General features: G+C 37.3%; 1 protein-coding gene across 4 annotated transcripts in view; it reads left to right on the plus strand.

Moving 5' to 3' along the window:
- Positions 1-2,568: 2,568 nt before the first annotated feature.
- The window catches only part of myrf (myelin regulatory factor), a 33,418-nt gene continuing 11,665 nt past the window's right edge, over positions 2,569-24,321 (plus strand). For 3 of the 4 annotated variants that reach the window (XM_041796514.1, XM_041796517.1, XM_041796515.1), the window contains exons 1-6: positions 2,569-3,103; positions 17,202-17,292; positions 17,429-17,704; positions 19,542-19,603; positions 19,980-20,202; positions 24,103-24,203. In XM_041796514.1, the coding sequence (XP_041652448.1) occupies positions 3,058-3,103; positions 17,202-17,292; positions 17,429-17,704; positions 19,542-19,603; positions 19,980-20,202; positions 24,103-24,203 (799 nt within the window). In that variant the 5' untranslated portion in view covers positions 2,569-3,057. The remainder of the gene's footprint in view (positions 3,104-17,201; positions 17,293-17,428; positions 17,705-19,541; positions 19,604-19,979; positions 20,203-24,102; positions 24,204-24,321) is intronic. The other variant, XM_041796518.1, reaches the window with a different exon arrangement.

Consider the following 24,321-nt stretch of genomic DNA (forward strand, 5'->3'; position numbering starts at 1 on the left):
GGCCAGCTGTTTCATTGTCCCCTGCAGCCTCTATCTGTTTCTCTTTCTTACTTGTCCTCTGAAACAATCTGCATAGTGTGGCTGGAAGAACGAAGGCGTTGTTTGGGTTGAATGGAGGAAAAGCAGAGGGGTGGAGGGGTGGAGAGGGAGATGCTCCAGCTGTGGGGGAACAAGACAACACAACAACATCTCACATGTGGGTGAGGGGGGTGGGTGGGGTGGGCGTCAAGGCTGTGGGGGCTGCACACAGTGGCATTGTTATAAGGGGGGTTGGGGGGGCTGCAGCTGATAAGGTTTAGAGAAATGGATCATTACCTCAAATCCTCCCCTTGGGAAGCTTTGACACAAAACACGTCTGTTGCTGTATGGGTTTTAAACTGGTCGAATTCAGAACAAGTCACTGAAACATAATAAAAGTTTAAAAAATTGAGTAATTCTGCTGGATCAGAGAGTGAGGACCATGGATCAGGCAGTTAAAACTGAACTTAGGTAGTTAAAATTGGCAGTACATATGACTTCATAGTGTTGGACTGAGGGTATCCCCATGTTTTCATTCACATTGTAGTTTTCTCATTGGGTTAAAAAAAACATTGTCAAGTATTGTAATTTCTGTTCAGCTCATCAAGGTGCTGAGGTTGAGGTTAGAGCTCTGTGCGGGCCAATCAAGCTCTTCCACACCAAAGTCATCAAGCCATGTCTTAGTAGTCCTTATTTTGTGCACTGGGACTCAGTCATCTTGGAATAGAAAAGGGCCTTCCCCAAACTGTTGCCACAAAATTGGAAGCATAGCAGTTAAATGTCTTGATATGCTGAAGCATTGAGATTTTTCTTCACTGGAGATAAGGGGCCCAGCCCAAACCATAAAAATAAAGTCCCATACCATTATCCCTCCTCCACCAAACTTCACAGTTGGCACAGTGCAGTCAGGCAGGTAACACTCCCAGCATCCGCCAAACCCAGACTCATCCATCTGACTGCCAAACAGAGAAGCATGATTCGTCACCGTTCAGGGCATGTTACCACTGATCCACAGCCCAGTGTCTGTGTGCTTTATGGCTTTTATGCACATAAGAAAATAGGTCTGTGCGTTTTAAATGTTACAACCTTCACTGCTGTCATACTGACGTATGTTTGTTATGTTGGAGCAGACAATGAAAAATGAATCCACTTAGAGGTTGTATTCTCTCACAGAACTTCTTCGTCCATCCAATAGACTGATAACAGCACAGTCCTCTGCTTCGCTGAGCACTTGTAGTTGTCTGTCTTTGTACCCAGGTGAGCTCACATCATTTGTATGTATCTTTTAACAATTCACTCAATGTTCCGCGATATTTTCTCAGAAAACTCGATTAAGTTCTGCCTTTTTTTTTTTTTTTTTTTTAATTCTTCTTCGTTGTGTTTTGCTACTCTGTGTTGAACTGTTAGCTGCATAACTCAACACTGCCCCCAAGATTGGTGGTGGTATTGCTACTTTTTGTCAGTAATTCTAAGCTTCAAGAGAATGGACAAAAAATGCCAAAATGCATAGTACGGGCAAAAAGGTCAGTCCATAACCCTATGCATTTCAAACGAAGAGCTAAATAAGCCGTTACACCTCTCCATCTGATGCTTGGCATTGGACTTTGTGATGTGAGGCTTGCATGCAGCTCCCATTCCATGAAGCTCCAGCTTCACAGGTTTGTGCTTACGTTAATGCCACTGGACGTTCAAAATTCTCCAACAATGGAATCAGCAGAGCATTGGTGACTTTTAACACTATAGTCATTGACCCCGACCTGTGATTTTATGTGATCTTTCACCTTGTGGCTGAGTTGCTGTTGTTCCTAAACGTTTCCACTTTCCAATAATATCACTTACAGTTGACTGTGGAACATAAGGGTAATGTAATGTGAAATGTAATTTCACAAACCATCTTGCTGCAGATGGAGACTGCATGACTAGGTGCTTGATTTTATACACCTGTGGCAACAGGTCTGATTAAAACACCTGAGTTCAATAACAAACAGGTATGGCCGAATGCTTTTGTCCATATAGTGTATCAAGCCAAAAATCTTGAGAAATATAATACAGTTCATGTTGTTCCTCTTTATCTTAAATGGATAATAAGTTATTGTATTATTGGATACATTTTTCATTACTATGTTAAAAACAGTGAAAAAGCGTATGACGCGTTGTCAGACCTCATTGTTAGCCTCAGTCTTCGAAAAAGCGTGGTTTGTACTGTGTCGCAAAACGCTAGTAGCCTATATTGAATTTGGTCTTCAAGAGAAGGTAACAAAGAAAAGCGAAAATTGTGAGAATTTTCTCGTACAGGTTTGACTGTATATAGTCAGAATCGACTAAAAGGATAAATTGATGCTCAAAATCGCCGCATAATAATTTATTTCATGACCTCTTAATCGTTTTTATGCCGGGTGTAAATGGTCTTTACATGACGTCATCAGTTCAACATGTACCCTAATGTTCAAGTTGACCTTCAGATATGCTTTATTTTTCTATGGGATCTTAGCAGCAGTGTGCTGCACATCCCTCACCTGCAGCAGCTCCTCTCCTCCATCTCTGCTCACATCCCGCCTCAGAGGGTGAGGAGGAGGAGAAGGAGGAAGAAGGGAGCACACAAGGGGACTAGAGTCAAGTTAGTCAACTTTTACGCGCTCTCTTCCAGTTTTTAAACTTTTATCTCTCTTTTATTTCCGTGTATATTCTGCTGTTTTTTTCTACAAGATGCTGATGCGTTTCACTAAAGTAAGCTTTAAGGTATTATGAAGCTCGTGGAGGCTGAAGTGAAGGTGCGCGTGCGAGGAAAAGCTTCCACGTTGTTCTCGTTTGGAAGTTTGTCGGCACCTTAAACAAAGTTGAATCAGATAGCGTTACCAGTGCCAAGAGAAGTAGCCTAGGTTTTAGCGCGTGAAGAAATGGATTTATTTTAACTGAAAAGAAGTGGCTAAGAAAATCATCTGGATTCCGTGATGCACATGTGAAAGTTTCCCCGATCCGAATTGGTTTCGTTCGGACAAGGGGAGACTTTCATGGATTTTTTATGTGGGACCCGCTAGGATGGACGTGGTAGATGAAACAGAAGCGTTACAGAGGTTTTTTGAAGGTAAGAATTCATTAAAGTTACTGCAGTTTAACTTTTAAACATTGCATGAAACGAACTGGACGCACAGTTGTTACTATTGCATCACTGACTCATAAATAGCTAACAAGTTTAATTTTAGATAAAGAAACCTGTGCTGTGGTACTTATTTTTTATCTGATCAATGGTGTAGTATCTTTAAAGTGTGTTGTGTTTAAGCTCATGCATTCTGTTGTTTGAAGAAGGCTATTGTGATGTAGCACACATGGCAGGTGATTTTCATCACAATAATAACAGCTTATTGGCCTTCAGGTGAATTTTTACCAAACATTAACACCAAGTTTCTTTACAGCTGAATTTAAATACTTAAAATAAAATCCAGGAGGGTTAATGGGTGCAGGGAGCAAAAGTGCCGCTGATGGGTAACAGATCAAGTTAAAGGGGAATCCTCAGAAAGAAAAAAAAGGAGGTGGAGGAGGTTGGGGTTGAGAGTTTGAAGGCTGCAGGAATTCAAGTCAAGATAAATGGTGTGTTTTGCAAGGGTACAGGGGCATGATGTGTGTGTTGGAAACAGCAGTGTGATTTTAACTGTGATGTAGTACAATCCAAATCAATTTAGAACAGTGCTGATTTATATTTAGCTTGATATGCAATAAGAAGATTTGTCTGTGAACTATAGAGTGCAAACATTTTTTTAAAAATGACATTTCTTTGGTATTTTGAACAGTTTAAGTACATATGAGTTGTTTTTCACCTCCAGACGACTTTGCATTACATTAATTTTGTCCAGATTTTAGATTTTAAAGCTTCCATGCGTAGTTTTTAACGGGTTATGAAACAGACTAAAACTCATACTGATTGATTTAAATGTACAGCAAAAGCAAACAAGACCAAAAACAACACAATGTATCATTTTGGTTTAGTAGTTTTTGATGCCTGAAGCCACTGCCATGAGGTAGGTGTCAAATGAGGCATTTTACAACATGCAGAAATATCCATGTTTATTTTTTTTTGCTAGATTCACAGTGAGGGACACTTTTGACTGTTTAAAGAACGCTGGATTTGATTTTTAAAATCTTATTTTAAAATATGGTTTGAGCTTTAATGCTTTTATTCAGATATGACAGTGGAACAAGTCAGAAACAGGTGAGAAAGAAATAAGGGGGAAGTATGTGCAGGGAAGGAGCCACAGGGCAGATTTGAACATAGGCCACCTGCTTTGGGAATTACAGTCTCTGTATATGGGCACAGATATAATCACAAGGCTAGTGTTGCCCCATTGTGTTTTAATTGTGTCAGTAAACACTTATAATGCCCTCTACAAAAGCAGCAGACAGAAGAGGTACTGCTTTGTTCACAGGGGGCACCAACATCAACATGGTTTTACTCACAGGAGCTGTAATAAGCAGTGAATGTACCTCAGCTTGTCTATCATACACCTACAGCAAATTTAATTTTTGTGCAGATTTCTTTTCCTCATCGTTCAATGATTTACTGACTTTTTTCAAGGATCATTAATGTAAAATGCTCCAAGAGATGTCAAGTGCACATACTAAAACACGCAGTGTTGCTTATGTGTGCTGACTTATCTGTAGAGAGACTTAACACTTGATTATAATGTACACAGAGTGTTGACTTAAATATACACAGCCATCAATGACTGTCAGAGGTTCCTTGCCACTCTGACAGGAATTTAGTGTGTTTACATTCTTGCTTTGGGAGTTCGAGAGATGTTCTTTGGCTTTATTTCAGCCACTTTTGCTTGAACTAAAATGTCAGCTTGTCCACTGGAGTTTTATTATAGGTGCTGCCTTCAATGCATGCTTCTCTTTTATACCGTTCTTTCTCAAAAATCCTTCCCGATAATAAAAACTTGTCCTTTTATCACTCTCTTATCATGGTCACATCTCAGTTCAGATAAACGAGGAAAGAAAAAGTAATAAAGCTCTGGATGTTACTTAGGAGATAATAAGTCAGAGAGTGTCAACCCTCCTTTATCTTAAAACACACACACTTACACAGAAGCACACCCAAATAGCACTATAATGGATTTTGGCACTGGTAGTGTTTTAATCGGATTAGTGAAATATGTATACATTCACACTAATGCATGGTGTACATTCCTGGAATAGCCTTTGGTGGCTGTTAAAACACAATGAGGTGAGACTGGTGTTTCTCTTCAGTATTTGGTCTTCTCCTGACTCTCCATCTCTCAGACTCCATTAGAGTGAGAGTGAGCAGACTGGGTGAGGAGGTGAGATTGTGCAGACTCAGGGTGGAGAGACTGGGCTGTTGAGAGAAACTCTGTTAACCCCCCACCCACCCCAAAACTTGACCTTCTCCTCTCTGACTCACTTAGACCACAAACATTCACTCAAACAGTCACAGAGCCATGCAAAGGATCACAACATTCATAACTTCTATTTTATATTTTTTCCAAGTAACTCCCTAATTTAAATAAAGCACACTGCCCTTGTGCTATTAAAGCCTCATTAGACAAAATGGAATTGAAGTATTTAAGTACTCTGGTATGCAAATCACTTATTTAAAGTGGTAATAGAGACAAAGAGTTTAGCACTTTGATACATGTGGATCCAGCAGAGATTAGACTGGATATATTAACAGGAACAGTACCAGTTTATAGCCACAGTAACGTCTCTGTGAGCTCTGATTTATGTGTCTGCAATGAAACTATGCCATGGTCTCTGGATAGCTCCAGTGATAGCCACCAGAACATGCTGGCTCAACTTAAAACTATGTTCACTTGTTATATGTCTTACAGAGTTTAAATACTCAGTGTAATATGTTGTGTAAACCAGTTTAGTTATCAAAAGTGCTTCCAATAAGTCACACTTGGGTCAGGGATGTTGTGTTAAGACTGTCTGACAACTCAGTGACATTACAACAAGGTTTAAAACCTCAGGATGCACAATAACTGGATTTGTGTTGGGATCCAGTAGGACGATATTAACAAACATCTTAAACTGACATGGATACAGATATTTAAAACTTAAGTCTTTAAACAAGGAATGAGGATGAACTAAACCCAAATTTTCATCTTATGATTGTCGGGTCTGCTTAAAACGCTACAATCTTATTTAAATGCAGCCGATATTTACAGGTGATATTTCAGTTGAAAATATGAGCATAAAGTTTTATATCTGTCAATACAATAGTTAACTTTATAAGTTAATATCATCCCTATAATATCCTGCTTCCCTGCTTAATCCCATGGTGTATTTTCCACATGAAAACCAGTCCAAAGCAATTTACAAAACAGAGAAAAAAACAAAAATCTTGCATCTCTCAATCGAGTGACAGGAATTAATGCAAATTTGGCAATTTACATCTAACACTTTCTCATTTTGATAAATTTACAGATCAGTTTTCCTGTCTGACATATAAACTTGTCTTAAGGTTTCATCTAGGGTTGCACGATTTTATCGAAATTATATCAGAATTGGCAGATATCAGTTAAAAAGTTACTAATGATATTAACATTTATGAGCATTCTGCTGACATCACAAATGATATATCAGGTATTCATATTTGCCTATAATGGCTGTGAATATCAGCTGTACGTATGAAGTAGTTTGTGGAGTTTTAGGCAGGACGACAGACCTACGTCAGCTCATTCTTAAATTTTAAAGTGTGTTCTGAGGGCTGAACCTGTAGGTGTAAACTACATTTATACACTGGTGCCAATATCAGTATTGGCTTACAATGAGTTTGGAAATATCAGTATATTGGGTATCGGCAAAATCCAGTATCGTACATCCTTAGTTTCATCTATAATCAGAATGCTAACTTGACAAAGGGGCATTTAACTAGTGTAATGTAAATCATTATCACACTCTCATATAAGTAAATGTTTAAAACATTTTTATAACTGATTGGCTTCAGTAAGAGGGATAAACCACACCTCCTCCATGTTAACAGATAGGATATGGATCAAGCTTTAAAATTTAAATTTATTACACACCACATGTTTTCAAAGCTGGATTCTTTTGTGATCTTTAGCTATGATTGTGGTTTTGAATCGTCCAGGAAATATTTTTTCCTGAAAGCTGTTATTGTATCAGTAATTGATGAGAAGAAGAGCACATGTGATGCCATGGTTGACAGCTCTGTTAAGTGAAGCAGCTCCTCTAGAGTTCATTATACTAAATAAGCAAAGTAGAGGAGGAACAATGGAAACAAGCATGACAAAAAAATAGCTGTCATTGAACTTTAAATAACTGTGTGTCAAACAGACATAATAACCCTTTTTGCTGTAGACTGCACTGACTGAGAGATGTTGATTTTTATCACTTAGATTTATGCTTTGTGTTCGCAGAAGGGGCTTGATGCCAATTCTGCTTCTCCACTCGCCAGATCTCATTTGTGCATGTTTTTTCTCAACATGATGTCACCAGTGTAATATATCAGCACCCGTGCATTCTTGGGTACTTTGGTTTTGTTGTTGTCCAGCAGAAGGAGATGGAGACATATCTTCCATATTGATGAGGTCTAAAGTTTCTGGTAGTCTTCATGGCACTCACCGTCCTTGTTGAAACCTCATGGAAACACCAGACTGACTAGGATTCGTTTCAAAGGAACTGTTGATTTATACCAAATTCAAGACAATTCACGCAATAGTGATAAATCTAAATGTAAAGGGGGAAGTTAAGCATAATGCTTGGCAAATAGCTGTTTATTTCAGAGATACATTCATCCAAATTGACTGTTACACACATTAACAGTCAAACCTTGACAAAGTTTTTTAGTATTACTGGATAAGTGAATAAACAAACTTGTTTGTGTGAAATTAAGGCCAAAAAAGAAACTCACCCAGTGAGCTAATCACATTCTTACACCATAAAGCCTCAAAAGGACGAACATTATCGCCACCCATGCTCAAAGTTCCCAGTAAGTCCCCCTGCACTCCCTATGTAGTTTGTGAATCATGGCTTTCATCCATCTTAAATCGACCTGTATGAAACAGGTTGGACATTCTGTCTGATTTACAGGCTCTGTAGTGAACTGAGGTTAGAGGAATGTATTGTTTTTGAGCAGCCAGGCTTACAGCGCTTAAGAGTAGGTTTTATTTTTCATTGTTGTGCCTCACTCCCATCACTGCTGTCTGCCAACTGAGTAATCCTCAGCCAGTAAATGTTGTTTGAGGTTGAACTGGATTTTTTTAAGTTTAATAAACTTTATTCTCTTCATGTTTGCGAAGTAATTAAAGAGTGGAGCTATGAAAGAATCGAATATAGTATGTAGCGTTACAGTGTTTGCCTACATCCTGAGTTTCCTTGTGAGCATCCTGGGCAATTTCTTGATACAGCTCTGCGTGAAATATATATATTTTTTCCAGTTAGTTGACACAAGCAGATCCTTTTCATGATCAGAATATTGAGATCCCAGCAGTTTTGCATTTTGTTGTCACTATAAAGTTTGATCTTCCTCTTTGCTGTATTTTCTTGTCCTGGAATCTCCATCCACCTAATTTTATCAATTTCCATTGATTTTGTCAACTTGTCTATGTTTTTTTGTAGTGGGGTTCTTACTTCATGTCCCGGACCCAGCCTTGTCACTCCTGTAATCGCCTGAGCCAGGTCTGCCGGTGCGACCAGTGCTTGTATGCGACAAGTTCTGTGTGTGGTAGCCTGGTACAGCCCTTTCTCATGACTAGGGGAATAATCCTTATTATAACTTCTTTCTCCAACCTTTCTCACACACACACTAGCACAGCATGCACGCACACACACACATACACACAAACCAGACGCACACTTCAGCTACCCTAGTCTTGGACTCTCAGGTCTGCAGAAGAAAGCCTTTCAGCCAGAGTAGAGAAACATGTGAAAAATAGAGAGGAATTTGTCATCTCATCTTCTTTTTCAGGTGTTTTCATCTCAAGGACATCAACATGCTTTGGTTACGTGCAGGTACTCTGACGCCCTGTCTGCTCTGCTCCTCTTTAGATTAATTTGTGCATTCCTGTTGTGGATCTTTCCTTTCCTAGTCACCTCTTGATAGTTGTCTTTGTTTCATTCATATTTTTTACACTTTCTTGAAACCATTGACATTACACAGATGGGAAGCTCTAAGACTCAGAACCATCTAACTCTTTCTAGAGGAAATTTCGCACATTTTCCATGTACTTCTATGTGTTTAATCATGCAATCTTAGACCATCAGGACTCTTATAAAACTGTGAGATTGTTTGCTTGTGTACATTGATGATATTGACATTACAAAAAAGTGTAAAATTTCTTCAACGACTAGAAATCAGAGCACACTGGAAAGAACAAAAACTCCTCAAGTGCTGAGCCAAAAAAGAGTGGCAAGATAACAAAACAGTAAGCATACAAATGTCATTTTAGCATCATTAAATTTTGGCAGATTGGCAGCAAGGAGCATGTTTCAGTAGGAAGCCTTCATCAGCATTCAAACGAAGGCTTCTTCTTTGTTGTGTCTGTACACTACCATTCAACTTCAATTTAAAGAAGTTAAAGAGATATTTTGTGTGCTGACTTCTGTTTCCCCGAGGTTTTTGTAGCAGTTTACGAAACTGATCTAAATGAATACAAATGCCTTTATATGACTTATAAAAGCAAACAAGACTATCAGCATACATATAGATTTTATCTATAAACTTGTTTTAAATGTCTGTAATTGTAAATGTCAGACAAGCATGCTGAAGAAAAACACTTTTTTTCCATTTTGCATTAGTAGTAGAGAAATGTTCGACTGCTTAAAGAAAGCAGGATTAGATCTGACATCATAAAACTATGCTTACACGTGTACAGCTCCAAAATCAGCAGAGAAGAGGGATCACTCTGTCCATAGAGGTTTTAATCCAAGTACCACAACAAAAAATAAGCAGCATATTTGAAGGGGAATTGATGGAAATATCTTGATAAATGCAGTAAGATTTTTGAGACACTTATTGTTATTTAATATCAATTTAACTTGTTTCAAAGATTTTTTTAAATTATAATTTCAGTATGTGATTTGGTGTTAATTGTCTTATAAATGACATTTCCAGTGTTCATGATAATGTTGATGTGAAAGTTCACTGCACTGGAAAATAAAATAAGTTGCACTTACTTAAAAAATGTGGAAAATCAAGTCAACTAAATTTAACTTTAATGAGTTCAGATAATTTGCTTATTTTGAATGTGTTGCAATTGCACTAGCTAAATATGTATGAGTAGTAAACACTGATGCTAAGTTTATTATCTTACGTGTGCTTTAGTGTTAAACTAATTATTTTAAGTGTTCAAAACTGGGACTTAAATGTTCATTTGAGTTTGCAGTAATTACGCTAAATCTTTTACTTTTAGTGTGCAACACTTATGCAATATTTTTTGGTGCACTGTAAACCCTGATAAGTCCATGGAACTCAAAATAGTAATAAATATTATAGGTAATCAATTACCTTGAAAAATTAAGTTGTACTCACTGTAAAAACAGTATTTTTTTTAAAGAAGTCTTAAGTTATGTCTTTAGTTAGTGGGCTAACTTAAGCAACCATATGCAACAATGGCTGTTAGTGACTTATTTTTGGTGTGCAGTCCAACACTCACTAACATTCACAGCTACATTATCCCCCCATGGGCGGGACTTCTTCAACTCAGTCAGTAACTTCACTCATGGTGCAAAAGGGTTTAATGCTCAAAGGTGTTCTGGGAAAATTATGCAGATTAGGGGATGATAATCAAATAATTTGTGTACAATGACAAAAAAAAAAAAAACAATAGTTTGAGTACTGTTACCTTAAAACTGAAGACCTGTTCTATCAGCTCAGAAAAAAAGAGTTGAAAAAGCTGTTTTGAATTTTTAAATAAACAACTCATTTTTAAAAATCATCTTATACTGTTCAGTCTTGCAGTACAGTGAAAAGGTTACCAGTTTTAAATACTTAATTTGTTAAAAACAAGTGAACTGAAGTATATCGAGTCTTGTTTTTATGGCAAAGGAGTACAAGTAACTTGTTTAAAATTAGTGTCTATCACAGGTTACAGAAAACAAAGTTCAATGGAATATAGGTAAAAGTTTAATTCTTTCAACATTTATGCTACCTTGAGTCGTTTTATTGTCAGAATAAAGGCTACATCTAAGTTTTTGCAAATGCTAAAAAAGAAAATCACATTAAACACTATTGTGTGGTTTAAAAAAAAGCCCAAAGAAAAGGAAAAGCTGTCTATTGGATTGACTGATATAAATCAAACCATGTTAAATGGCCACTCAGACACTAGCTCCTCTGTTTGTGTTCATTTTAGATTATTAGTCTGCTGACAAACTAGGCATTGAAATGGTGGCATAACACACACTTTAACACACACAGACTCATGCAAACAAACACATACACGCGCGTATACTTTAACACACACACACTCGCCTCTCAGCCCCTAATCTGTGAAAAGGCCAGTCTGTATCGAAGTTGGACTGACAATCATTTCACTGTTCCTTGTTGAACACAGCTGGACAGAGGCAAACATTGAAGAAGAGAAATGTACACATCCAGTTCTCAGCGATTCACTGGTTTAAATGGATTCAGTGATATGGAGGCTACAGTTAGTCAATGTATGGCTTATTCAAGAATGGTAAATGACGACGTTACCTACAACTTTCTTTGATCGCTGTGAAGCTTTGGCGTCTTAGGCATATTTGACTTTTACTTTTGTTTTAGTTTTCCATCAGATTAGGTTTGATTTTGATAAATGAGTATGCCATTGTGCAGTGGTTGCCAACCTTTTTTCCTATGAGCCCCCCTATCTTTATCTAAGAAAAATCAAGCTCCCCCAGGACAAACCCATAAAAAGTGATACTTTTGTCAAAATTGGCATCAATTTTTATTCTGTTGATCATTTAAATCCATCAAAAAAGCTCTAAACACAAATTATATAAGCAAAAAAAGTTTGCATAAATGATTCCTAAGTGTTATCATAATTTTTTGTTAATATGTGCGAATACTATTTTAACAGTCTCAGAGCAGACAGAGCCACGAAATCTCTGCCGGCCCCTAAGGGTGTCCTGGATCTCAGGTGCTAACCAAGACCATAGTGTTCTGCTATCATTTTGTTTTGTGCGGTTTTCAGTAAGATGAATAGGGCATGTAGCAACTTCAGAGTCAAATAATTTGTTGTGAAGTTGTTAAAAAAAAAAAAACATTTTAAGACTGTAAGAAAAGACCAAAAAGGGGTTTAAAAGGCTGAATATTGGACTTTGTTCCATCAGGCAACGACACACATGACTAACACAGTTACTAGCTAATGTGAGCTTAGTAAATCCAAACTGTCTCTCTCTCTGTACCTCACTTTTAAAGATGATGTATATTAAAGTCTTATTTTTTGCTGCTAGCACAAGTGGCAAAGAAAACTGTTTAAAGCTCCTGTGGAGAATTTTTAGTCTTAAAACAGACTGAAATTGATTATGGTGCTTCTGCATCATCAACTAAAATAAGACCATCAACAGCAAGGTTGATTATTTCTATATAGTTATATTCAGTGCTTGTAAACACTGCTACAGGGTAGGTGTCATATGTTTGAGCATGTTGGTGCATCAGCCTTTGTTGACAGTTTCCTCAAAAGTTGCCATTGAGTCGTACAAGTTGATGTTGCTGAAACAACACGATTTTTATTTTTAATTAGAAAACATTTTTAAGACGTGCACGATAAGAAGAGCTAAGATTTCAGAGGTATCACTTCTTAAACATGAGTCATAGAAATCAGTGCAAGCCAAAAGTTCCTCACCGGAGCTTTAACTTAATGAGGTAGGTCAATGTTTCTAAACTTGCAAACATCACTAATCACTGGATTCAACACAAGCCTTAACCTGATAGTTGTTAGTCTGCTGTTTAGAGATTTTTTAGCGTTTTCCAAGTACAAACCCATTTCCAAAAAAGTTGGGATGTTGTGTAGAAAGTAAATCCAAAGAGAAACTGATTTGCAAATTATTTTTTAAAGGATTTTTCACTATTGGGAGATATGGCTAATGGCAGAGCTCTGTGCTCTCTGAGTGCTTTTGTAGTTCTGTGATGGACTTGGGAATAGACAAGGCAAGGCAAGTTTATTTGTGTCGCACTTTTCAGCTACAATGCAATTCAAAGTGCTTCACAAAAGACATCAAAAACACAATGACAAGGGAAAAAGGAAACACACCAGTAACATTAAAAAGTGATTAAACAGTTAATAAAACCCACAGAAGATTAAAACAAAGATCACAACATGGGGTCCATGATGTTCTAATACTGTTAAAAACCAACATCAGATGTAAAAATAAAAGCAAGAAAACAGAACAATTCCAATTTCAATACTTAAACAATTGGTGTCTTCAGTCCCCAGATTCTTACAGACTAAGGGTCAACCAATATTGGTTTTTCAGGGCTAATACTGGTACTGATTAGTAACAGTCCATGAGGCACATACTTGAAACTGAAATGCATTTATTATGATGAACAAAATTTACTTAATGTTGCAAAAGGAAAACTGATGATCAAAAAATTTAAGAAGAATAAATAATTTAACTTCAGGTCTATCTGCATGAGAAATGGCACAAAGCAGCACAGTAGCAGCAGGAAAACAGGAAGTGTTGCCATAAGCTTACTGTGTCAGCAGCACCCAGGCTTAAGTGTTGATTGGCTAGTGATCATGTGACATGTAGCCAATGAGATTGTGTTGTATACAGGACATTTGATGAGATTGTGGATAGTGAAAACAAAACCAGAGAGGCCTATCATCAGTAAGTACCGATACTGATAATCTGCCAAATGCCAAATATTGGTCTCAATAATTGGCCTGGTTGTTAATCGGTTTACTCCTATTAGGGAGTGTTGTTGGAAGAAAAGGTGGAGTAACACATTAGTAAATATAGGCCGAGTCGTGCCCCAGCTTTTTTGGAACATGTTGCTGGCATCAGAGTCAGAATGTGTGAGCATTTTGAAAAAAGAAAAAACAAATTTATTAGTTTGAACATTTAACATCTCATCTTTGTGCTGCATTTAATTGAATATACAGTAGGTTGAACAGAATTTGAAAACCACTATAATCTGTTGTTTATTTACATTTTACTCCACACCCAATGTTTTTGGAATCAAGGTTTGTATATTATATTAATACTTAGATTTTAGTTTTTAACTTTACCTAAAGTTTTTGTATTTTAACCCAATAATAAGCCCTTTGTGAAACCATAAAAATGATGCTAGAGTTAATGGTATACAAAAATTGAATAGTTACGACTCTGTTTTATTGAAGGTCTTGAACTCCTTCCCTTTTTGACTTGGACTTAACTGTGCTCATTCTCTTCGTCACAAAGATGTCTGGATTCTTTTTCTCCCATCAGTTGTTCACTCTGTGGGCTTTCCCATTTCCATCCTTGGACATCATACTTGAATTCTGTCTTTCTTGCCCCTCCACCCTCCTCAGCTTCTATCTATCTACCCTCCCCTCTTTATTTTTCGTTATCAGGCCTGCCAGCTTAAATTTACTGCCTCTTTGGGTGGGGTTCACATCTGGAACTTATTTCAGGGGAACCATCCTGCTTGTCTCCCCTCACACTGGCATGTATCAGGAGACATTAACCATCTGTTCCTATCCAGCCAGGAGAGCCAATCTTTGTAAACATGTTACTTTTCCCAAAAATAACACAGTAAAATGAGAATTTATAGCTATAAACATAGGGATCTATGTTGTCTTATTTTTGATAATAATTTGTTTTTTGGGATGTATTGATTAAAGGTTATAAGAAGTGAATTACTATTGTCAACTTTACCATTGGTGACACAAAACAAAGCTATTTACAAGATCATGTGATCTTTGGTATTATTTGTGTTGAACTGAGAGCGACTCTGTGAGTATTTAAATTATGATTGACATTTTTGTTTGGTTTCTGATAAAGAGTGAAATGCAAGTTGAAGACCAAAAATGAGGGAAAAGAAGATTTTTTTTCAAATGCTAACACAAAAATTCCTCACATTCCCAACTGAGTAGCTGCTTAATCTATCAGAGAAGGTGTGTGTGTGTGTGTGTGTGTGTGTGGGTGGGTGTGTGTGTGTGTGTGTATGTGTGAGCGAGTGAGGGGGAAAAGAAAAGGAGAGAGTGGGGTTGCCTGCCCACCCACTTTATACCACATCTTTACCCCTTGCTTCAGCCCTTCAGTCCTGCTCACCCTCTATTCTCCCCCTCTGGCTGTTTTCAGCATCTGCAATTTGGGATTACAAGTGATAACTTTAAAAAAAAATCAATCACTTTCTCTCATGTAACAGTTGCATTGAGTAATATTTGTGCAACAGCACAAGCTGGTTTATATAAAGTGATTTGCTTTTTCTAAATATATGCATACTTGTTGGTGTTTTAGAGATTAAGAGAGGTCATGTGTTTGGGATTTGTGAGGCTTTGGCTATCAAAGGGTGAAAATGACCCAGGGGTGAAGAAAGGGGATCATTAAGGAATTTGTATTACTTATTCATAATACATGTTGTATCTTTATAAACAAATATTAGTGAAAAGAAGCATCAATTTGGTAATCTTGATGACAAAATCTTGGTTACAAAAAACAAACCATCTAGTAGAGTGAATTCTATGGAAGCCCGAAGAGGACATGCATCCACATTTTATTTTAATCTCTGATCCTGTCATAAATGTTGATTTCTTGTTGTTTTCTCAAAATCAACACAAACATATTTATGTAATAATCACAGGTTTTCCTTTGATAATTATTTGATTTTATTTGTTTTCTTAACATCGTTTAAAATTATTGTTATTAAAGCAAAACCAGAGTTATGCTGAGAGAGCAACATAAATAAGCCAAAATCTCAAGAAAACATGAAATTGCTTCTTATCACAGGTAAACAGAGTAAAATGAAATTGGTGGGGTTTTATAGCTAGATTTTGGTTAAAAATAACCAAAATATGAAATATATAAATACGAAATGAACTATAAATAAATATACATAAATACCTTAATATATCTTAATATATTAATGATCATTATTACAATTATTTATATAAACAAATAGAATGATTAATTAAGATTCATAATTAACAGGGCACCACCCAGAAGACAGGGAGCAACAACCAAAAAGAAGCAAAAATCCCTCTCTAATATTATCATTTAATAAATATTGGGATTTAGATAAATTTAATGTGTGATGATAGGCACTGACCTTCTGAACTAGCAAATTATTGCAGGGCATATGCACAATAATCACAGACAACTTCTCTTTCTGTAACAGGATTTATGAAGCAAAGTAGTGAGCAGAGGTCACTCCATTGATGTTCCTTCCATGGTTCCAGCAAGTTAAAAGTCATATGGCATCAAGATCCAGCTTTAGAATGAGAGCAGGTCTTGTATTGTCTTTCTAGCAGCGTGAGAAGAGATGGGTGTCCTTCTTTGGATACTGGTGGGCTTTCTGCAGCACTCCTGTGCTGATGGCGTCAAAGGAAGGAAAGAAATTTTGTCCTCGACTGACCATTGGCTGACTGTACCAAAACTTAAGCTAAAGCTGAGAAAACAGCTGCTTGGCTGTAGAATGAACCCTAAGAGGGGGGCACAGTGGCTTTTATTAACTGTGGACCCCTGCAGAGTCTCCTCAGGTCTCCTACTATCAGAGCAAGAGTGTGTCCTACTGCAAGGGATCCTGGGATGAGAAGTCCCTTTGTTTTTATGGCCCTTTGTACAAGATTGCTTCCATTTAAACTACAAAAACATGCCTCTGCTATGTTTGTAGGCTAAGTCTTTGTTGTCCACATGGCTGGTTCTCAACAAAATGTGTACATGTCTGCTAAGGACTTCCAAATTTCAGTTTCCAATGTTGACTACTAACACATATTAAGACTGTTAGTCACTTATGAATCTTTAAATTCTCAGAAAGCAAATCCTAGCTCTTCTCCAAATAATCTTGATTCTGTGTTGCAATGATACCAAGTTCTTTGGAGTTTGATGATAAATCTATAGATAGTAAACTGAGTTGATAATATGTCATGGATAAGTCTCCCAGTGAAATGTTACAACATAAGCTTTGGTTGGAGCCGGAGCCGTTGTGGCAGCATGTGGAGTTGTTGAAAGATTCCTCTTGCTAATCCCCAGATGCTCTCCATCTCCTCTCTGTGTTCCCAACCCTCCCTTCTCCACAGGTCATGATATTACCAGCTCTCTGGAGCCAGCCAACATCGACACCAGTATCCTGGAAGAGTACATCAGCAAGGAGGACGATAGCACTGACATGTCAGTAGGGACTCTGAACCGACCCAGCAACGTCAAAACAACATGAGCCAAGCCAATCAGATCATGTCGTTACAAAGGAATTTGTTTTTCCTGATAAGGCTAATCCCCCTTTTTTTCTTCTTCTTCTCTCTACCAGCTGTTTCTCAGAGGTCCATAGCACTCCAGGACCAAATTACTCATCTCCCCAGGCAGGAGTGTCCTCAGCTGGGGGGTTGGCGTGTGGTGTGAGCCCCCCTATTCCACTGCGCCAAGGAGCTCCTCTGCCCGGGCCCCCGAACTGTCAGAACGCCTACCAACCAGGTCCATCCCTGGGCCTCAGACACAGCTACTCCTGCCTTGGACAACAGCAGCAGCAGCAGCAACAACAGCAGGTTCACGTCAAGCCTGAGCACAGGGGCCATTACGCTCCAGGGTGAGCACTAAGCCTCAGAGGCTGATGGAGAAGGTGTAAGAAAGAGAGCTAGTGCATGAGTTAATGCTTGGGAATGTTAAACATTTTAAAGATACATCCAACAGTGACATTTAAAACATGTACTCGGGCAAAAAAAGAAAGTGTTTAGGAGAAAAAAATAGACACGCATCCAGCTTCAGATGTGTTACTCAGTTTTAAAACTGATTGAGCTTCATTTATGAAAATAAAGCACTACACTTAATATAAGCCACATTCACCTTATAAACCGAGGCCTAAGTTAGCAGGTAAATATTGCCCATCCTATTAGCAATGCAGGTCTGACTTTTTACTTTTTTATATCTTAAATTTTCTGCCTATCTGGACTTGTTTGATGAATGTGACTTAATACTTGTAATAAGTTATTTTTGGACAAATTCAATGAAAACACTCGCTTGGATTTGAGATTTTGCTGTACAGAATTTGTCCCAGCAATGTTACTTGTGTTACCAAAATTATTGATGACATTACATAATCTACAAACAGCACTGCCTTATACTTTTTATCAAAAGTTTTTGATACTATTGATTAGTGCCCACGTCTGTTGATGCTTCACAACATTGGCTGTGATTATAGGGCATTTTTATTGTTTACAGAGCCACCTATTGTTGAGAAAACAATCACTTTAACTTGGATAGTCCATTTCTAAATTTTTAAATCTCCCAACAGAGAATTAGCATATATCAGGAACAAAAGGGGTTCCACAAGGTTGAATTTTAGGTCTCCTTTAATTTACTACTTGGATAAGCAATATTATCTCCTCTCATCAAACTGTCATGCTTAATTATATGCTGATGATACTGCTGTTTTGATTAGCTGACAGTGTACATCTTGCAGGTCCATAACCTGCAAAATATCTTTAATGACTTGACACTGGTGCTAAATGCTGAGCAAATAAAGCTGATGCATAGCCAAAGAAAATAATATGTTTACGAAGTAATTTATTTGATTATTGGAACCCTTTAAAATATCTTGTTTTGGACAAGGGACATCAGTGTCTAGCATAGTACTTCATGTAGGATTTCTGTAATTTGAAGGTGCTTACAACCCTGAATGGGATAAGCAGCATAGGTAATGGATGAATGGATGGATAATCTGAAGGTAAAGTAGGTCTGTTTTTGTAAGAGGCATCTGACTACACACTGTGTATCTCTGACAGCCACTCTCACAGACTGTTGATCTGAGACACAACATATCTCAGAAAAGAAGTGCCATAATTACAGTTACATAAATGGTGGCTTGCTTTAACTTTGCTAGCTTTAACTAAAGCTAACATGCCTACGCTAGTTACGTATTTAATGTTACTTCGTAAACCAATGTAGCTAAATTAGCTTTAGCAACATAAACTTGATCAACATGAGCTTTGGCAAACATAGCTAAAGCTAACTTGGCTATGCAGAAAAATAGATATGTATCGTATGTAGCTTCTTTGTAAGCTAAGCTTTAATTACATTAGCTATGTAGCTACATTAGCTATGTAGCCTATGCAGCTAATGGAGCTACATAAGCAGCACTGACTGCGTTAGAATTTTTTCATGGAGGAAGAGCGTTTTCCTGTAAGCTGGTTGTTTACTCAGCTTTATTAAACATTTTGTCATCGGGTTTTGCCAGTCAGGTTTTCAACTTTAAATTTTTGGTGTCTAACCCTTACCTTAACCTTAAACAGAAGATTAATCCAATTTTTAAAAAAAGATTTGCCTGTATTTCTGTTCTGAGATATACAGCGTCTCAGATGAACTGCCTGCAACCAGACTGTCTTGTGGTTTTGTGAATGCAGCCTCTATGACCATTTGTTTTTTAGGACACTACCTGAGTCCCCACCAGACTCCAGTTCAGAGCCGTACTCTCCTCAGCAGGTGAATGGTGAGTTAAAAATCTTTTTCTTTCAGAAGTGTGATTGAAATAATGTGAAAGATAGCATGCAAAAAGAAAATATATGAAGTAAAGGGTGAATGGTAAATGTAAATGTTTGAGGTTCATAAGCCTTTTCTATAATATACACAAAGAATGAGCATAATTTGGATAATTCAAAATAAAAGTTGAACTTCCTGCTACTCACTTCCCTGCATTTGTGTTGCTATCAGTAAAAAAATGTAAGCGAGCATAATCTTGCAGGAATTCCTCCAGTTTTCCTGTGTCAAACAATGTCAGAGGGACTTGAGAAGAACAACTTGTTCTATTCTCTACTGAAAACACATTTGGGATCATTATTATACTCAATTGTCATTCTGTCTTAAAGATCCTCACATGATCAGGACCATGACACCAGAGAACATGTGTCACATGACTCCAACGCCACCCCTCCCACCACATGGGCACTATCCCAGCATGCATCGGGACATGTACCTTAAGCCTGAGCCCATGATATCCCAGTATCCCATCGGTCCGGCCACGAGTGGAAGTGGAGACATGCAGCAGACGCAGATGCTCCATCAGCTCCTGCAGCATCCCCAGGGGCAGGAGTGAGTAAATATTATTCACTTTTGTAACTCAACTGAACTTTATTTGTAAAGCACTTTCATTAAAAACATACAGCTCATAGTACATCACACAGGGACAAAAAGACAGAAAATAGGATAAAAAATTAAAATCACTAGAGATTAAATGGTTACCAGCATTAATGATAACTGTGATTAAAATTCCCCCATGGTTATCCTACTGTTCAATTTTAATTATCATGATAACTGTGAGTGATAACTGTGCTTTAAATACTGCCCACTTGCATGCTACGTAGGTTCATTAACTGAGGTGAATGGGAATTAAACCAGCCATGGGTCGACCATAGAGGGGAGGAGGCATCCTTTCTTTCTCTCACCTGTACACCTCACTGTGACTGTCTCAGAGCAGAGACACAGACAGACAAATCAGCCTAAAGAGCACATTAGCCATAAGCTAATCAATCCATAAGCTCGTAACGCATTTTGAATCACATTAAACCAAAATACAGTTGTTGCCTACCTTCAACTGATGGATTGACGGAAACAACTCAAACTCAGACTGTGGGAGTAGCATACACTCACTGGCTGTAACTGCTTCTTCTCTGCTCAAAAAGTCAATGAAAAGCATTCCCAAACTTCCATTAGAAATATTTTTCCAATGTTAAAATCCTCATTGAAATCAACCAAATAGATTTTGATTAGCTCACTTAAAGAGCGGACAAAAATGATGCATTCACCGGCAGTGGGAATATATGTTTGAGGCAGAATGTGTATAAAATGTCATGATGTTTCATATATAACATCAAGAAAAGGTCAACTTTCTGTTTTTTAACAAGAAAAAAGAATACATTCAGTTGTGAGGGCAAGATATGTGTTGGCCTTGTCTGCAATATAAATCTACTCATCTTATACAACTCCAGTTGTCTTACTACCAGACAACTGAGTATCAATACTATAGTGATATTGATAAAGACTCAAATTGATAAAGACTCAAATTAGATATTTGGATTGAAAATATGAATTATATCAGTTTATTTTTGGTAACTTTGGTGCTTTTCTGTCCTATCAAACATAGAAATAATGAATAATGTGTTGTTAAGATTATGTGGTATCAAAAAAGTTTCCAAAAATATCTAATTTTGACCATCTTATCAACAAAGTACTTTTGTAAATACAAATTTAATATGGTTTTCATGTTTACTTTAATGTTCATTCAAACTAAAAGTGAATAGAATAGTCCCTGTGCTAATAATTTGATTTGCAGTGTTTTAAAGTCAAAACTGATCAACTGATTTTAAACAATGAATTGGTACCTTTTTAGGGATTCAGCAAATCACAACATAATCACAATTACTGGTAATATGACATTTTGATATTGTTACATCTCTAATAGAAAAAGTTTTACAAAACTAATAAATCACCTTGTTAAAACAGTAACTTGTTGGAAAAATTCCACTATTTTGTATTCAGAGCTGTTGTGTGTCTCTTTGGATTTTTCTACTGCCTTAAACTTTGGGTAATCGACTTCCTGTTTGGACACAGACCTGCTTTTAAAGATGATTTGAAGATTTTATCATGAACTTGAACATGAGCTTGGTATGGATTAAAAAGTAATTAAAGGGAAGGTAAAAGGGTAAAAGTTTGATTCAGATGACTTTTAACTTGTCCACTGAGTTTTTAAAGTGAAATGAGATAGTAAGGAGCAGTGGTGGACTTACTTTACATCACTTTGTCTGCTGAGAGATACTGACAATTATTATTAAAAGGCTACTCAAGTAGTAAGTAACTTCATTTTGTGCAGTTTATTAAAACATATTGCATTATAACATATTATTCAGGGGTAGTAATATAAACTGCACATCGTCATAAATAAAGTAGCATAAGTTGTTAAAAGTAAAACAAATAAAAAACGTAACTTAATACATGAAGCAGCAGTCAAGTTATGTTTGTTAATCACAATTATGGGATGAAAAGTTCATTATGATAAGAAAAAACAGACTCTCTTTCTCATTATAGTTATCTTACTCCTACATGATGATTTTAATCTCACATACATGAATTTGTACCTTGCAGTTCTTACTTTTTAATCTCTTTATAGTCATTTTATCATGTGTTAATGATTTTTGGCTCATACTTATGAAATTAATCTTATTAACTGTCCTCATTTCTGACTTTTGACCCTTTTTAAATTTAATTTTTAGCTCCAATTTATGAATTTTTATCCTGATTATCACTCAACAACTTTGGCCCACTAGCCCCATGTTATAACCATGTTAGGTACCATCACTGATATAAGAGATATGCCACACGCACATGATAATAGTATCACCTACAGTGTAACGTTGAATAATGCCGTGTAAAATCCCATGTGTGGCAGAGTTGCATAGGTGATTGGACACATGGCATCATTTATCACTGACATAACTGCATTTTTGCAGTCTGCAAGTTAAAACAGAGATATGAACTTATACGTTTAGCTAACCAGCAGTGCAGTCTTGTTTAACTAACTTACCATAACTTGCTTTCTTAGATTTGACATGCTATTTTTGAAGCTTGAGATTTCCACCGTTTTAGGAAGACACAGTAGGCAGCACATTATGTGGCTGTTGTTCCTCAACGTTTAAAAGGCAAAGAGTGTTGATGTCGGGCTAGGGATAAACATGCTCCTCTGAAGTAGACGCAGGTATTACAGCTTCAGCCATTATCTCCAACTGTTGATAGTTAAGGGGGCGGAGTCTCTCCTCCATGTACTCTGTGGTGCTGAGGTTTTTACCTCACGCTGCTGTGAGAGCTCAGCTGAGTGTAAAAAAATGATTAATGAAAATAAATTATAGACAAGTAAATATAGCGACCAGTGCATTGCCCAATGTAACAGGGTAGAAGTATAGTTTTTTCATCACAAATGTAATGGAGTAGGAGTAAAAAGTACTCTGCTCAAAAACTACTCACAGAAATAGGATTTTTCAACAAAATTGCTCAAATACATGTAACGGAGTAAATGTAACGCATTACTACCCACCTCTGTTCAGGACCTACCATCAACTGCTCAGTGACAAACTGTGACCCGTATTTCAGATATTTTTCAACCAATCAGATTTCTTTAAAGAGAAATTGTACTGTTTGGACCCAAGCCATTACACAACATGTAACAGAATGGACAAAGCATGCATGTTTTAAGAGGGTTTCATGGACTTTCTGGCCTTTATTTCCTGAAACACATTCCCAACACACTGAAAAGGGCTCTTCAACCCATTTTTGGGTCCTGACCCACCAGCTGAGTACTTACACATTACAAAAATGAAAAGCCAGTTGTGACTCAAATACTGTTTAAATCTTTGAATATACTAACTCTGCTGTCATTGTACAGCCTAGTTAACAGCCAGTTAATGACTCTAAAGCTTAATAAAAGGAATACCAGATGCAATTACATTTACTTTACTGTGCAAACAGTCTGACAGCAAACTAGGCAGAGTTATGCAGCACAGATGTTTCCTTGAAATCAGTACAACACAGACTCTATAGCTCAGATCTCACCATGATGAATTCTCATGCCTTTTGTCCAAAAATTCAACGTAATGGGGATATTTCCACAAATTAAAAATTGTCCTTTCTTACATCTTGCTTGTTGGATTAGTTTGGTAGGCATGAACACCGGTACAGCTGGTAGGATATTTTTGTGGCAATCAAAGGGAAGGGTAAATACAGCAATTTCTGACCAGTAACAGATAATCTTCTTAAGAAGTATCTCATGAATGGATGACTTGCATTACAGAACTTATCCATATTACTTGTTGTTACTGAAAGTAATGTGAGTAATCCAATGGACTTGTAACTTATTACCACCATCAAAGAAGTGTTTCTAACAAAGAAACAACGGGAAATAGTGTGTTCATCTTGTGACTGTGTTTCCATTTCTTCCCTCAGTGGCATCCCTGTCCACCAGGCCAAGAAGAGGAAGCACTCCGACTCTCCCAACAGCACCCTCAATTCCCAAATCCTCACAGGTATCATCAAACAAGAACCAGGTAGGCAGGCATCTTTCTTCTCTTCCTCGCCTCCTCTACCTCACGCTCACCTGCTCTTACCTCCCCTTTAACTCTCACACAGATGAAGACTATAACAGAAAAGATGCAGACATTCTCA

Source organism: Cheilinus undulatus, linkage group 9 (assembly GCF_018320785.1).
Source record: "Cheilinus undulatus linkage group 9, ASM1832078v1, whole genome shotgun sequence".
Taxonomy (NCBI): domain Eukaryota; kingdom Metazoa; phylum Chordata; class Actinopteri; order Labriformes; family Labridae; genus Cheilinus; species Cheilinus undulatus.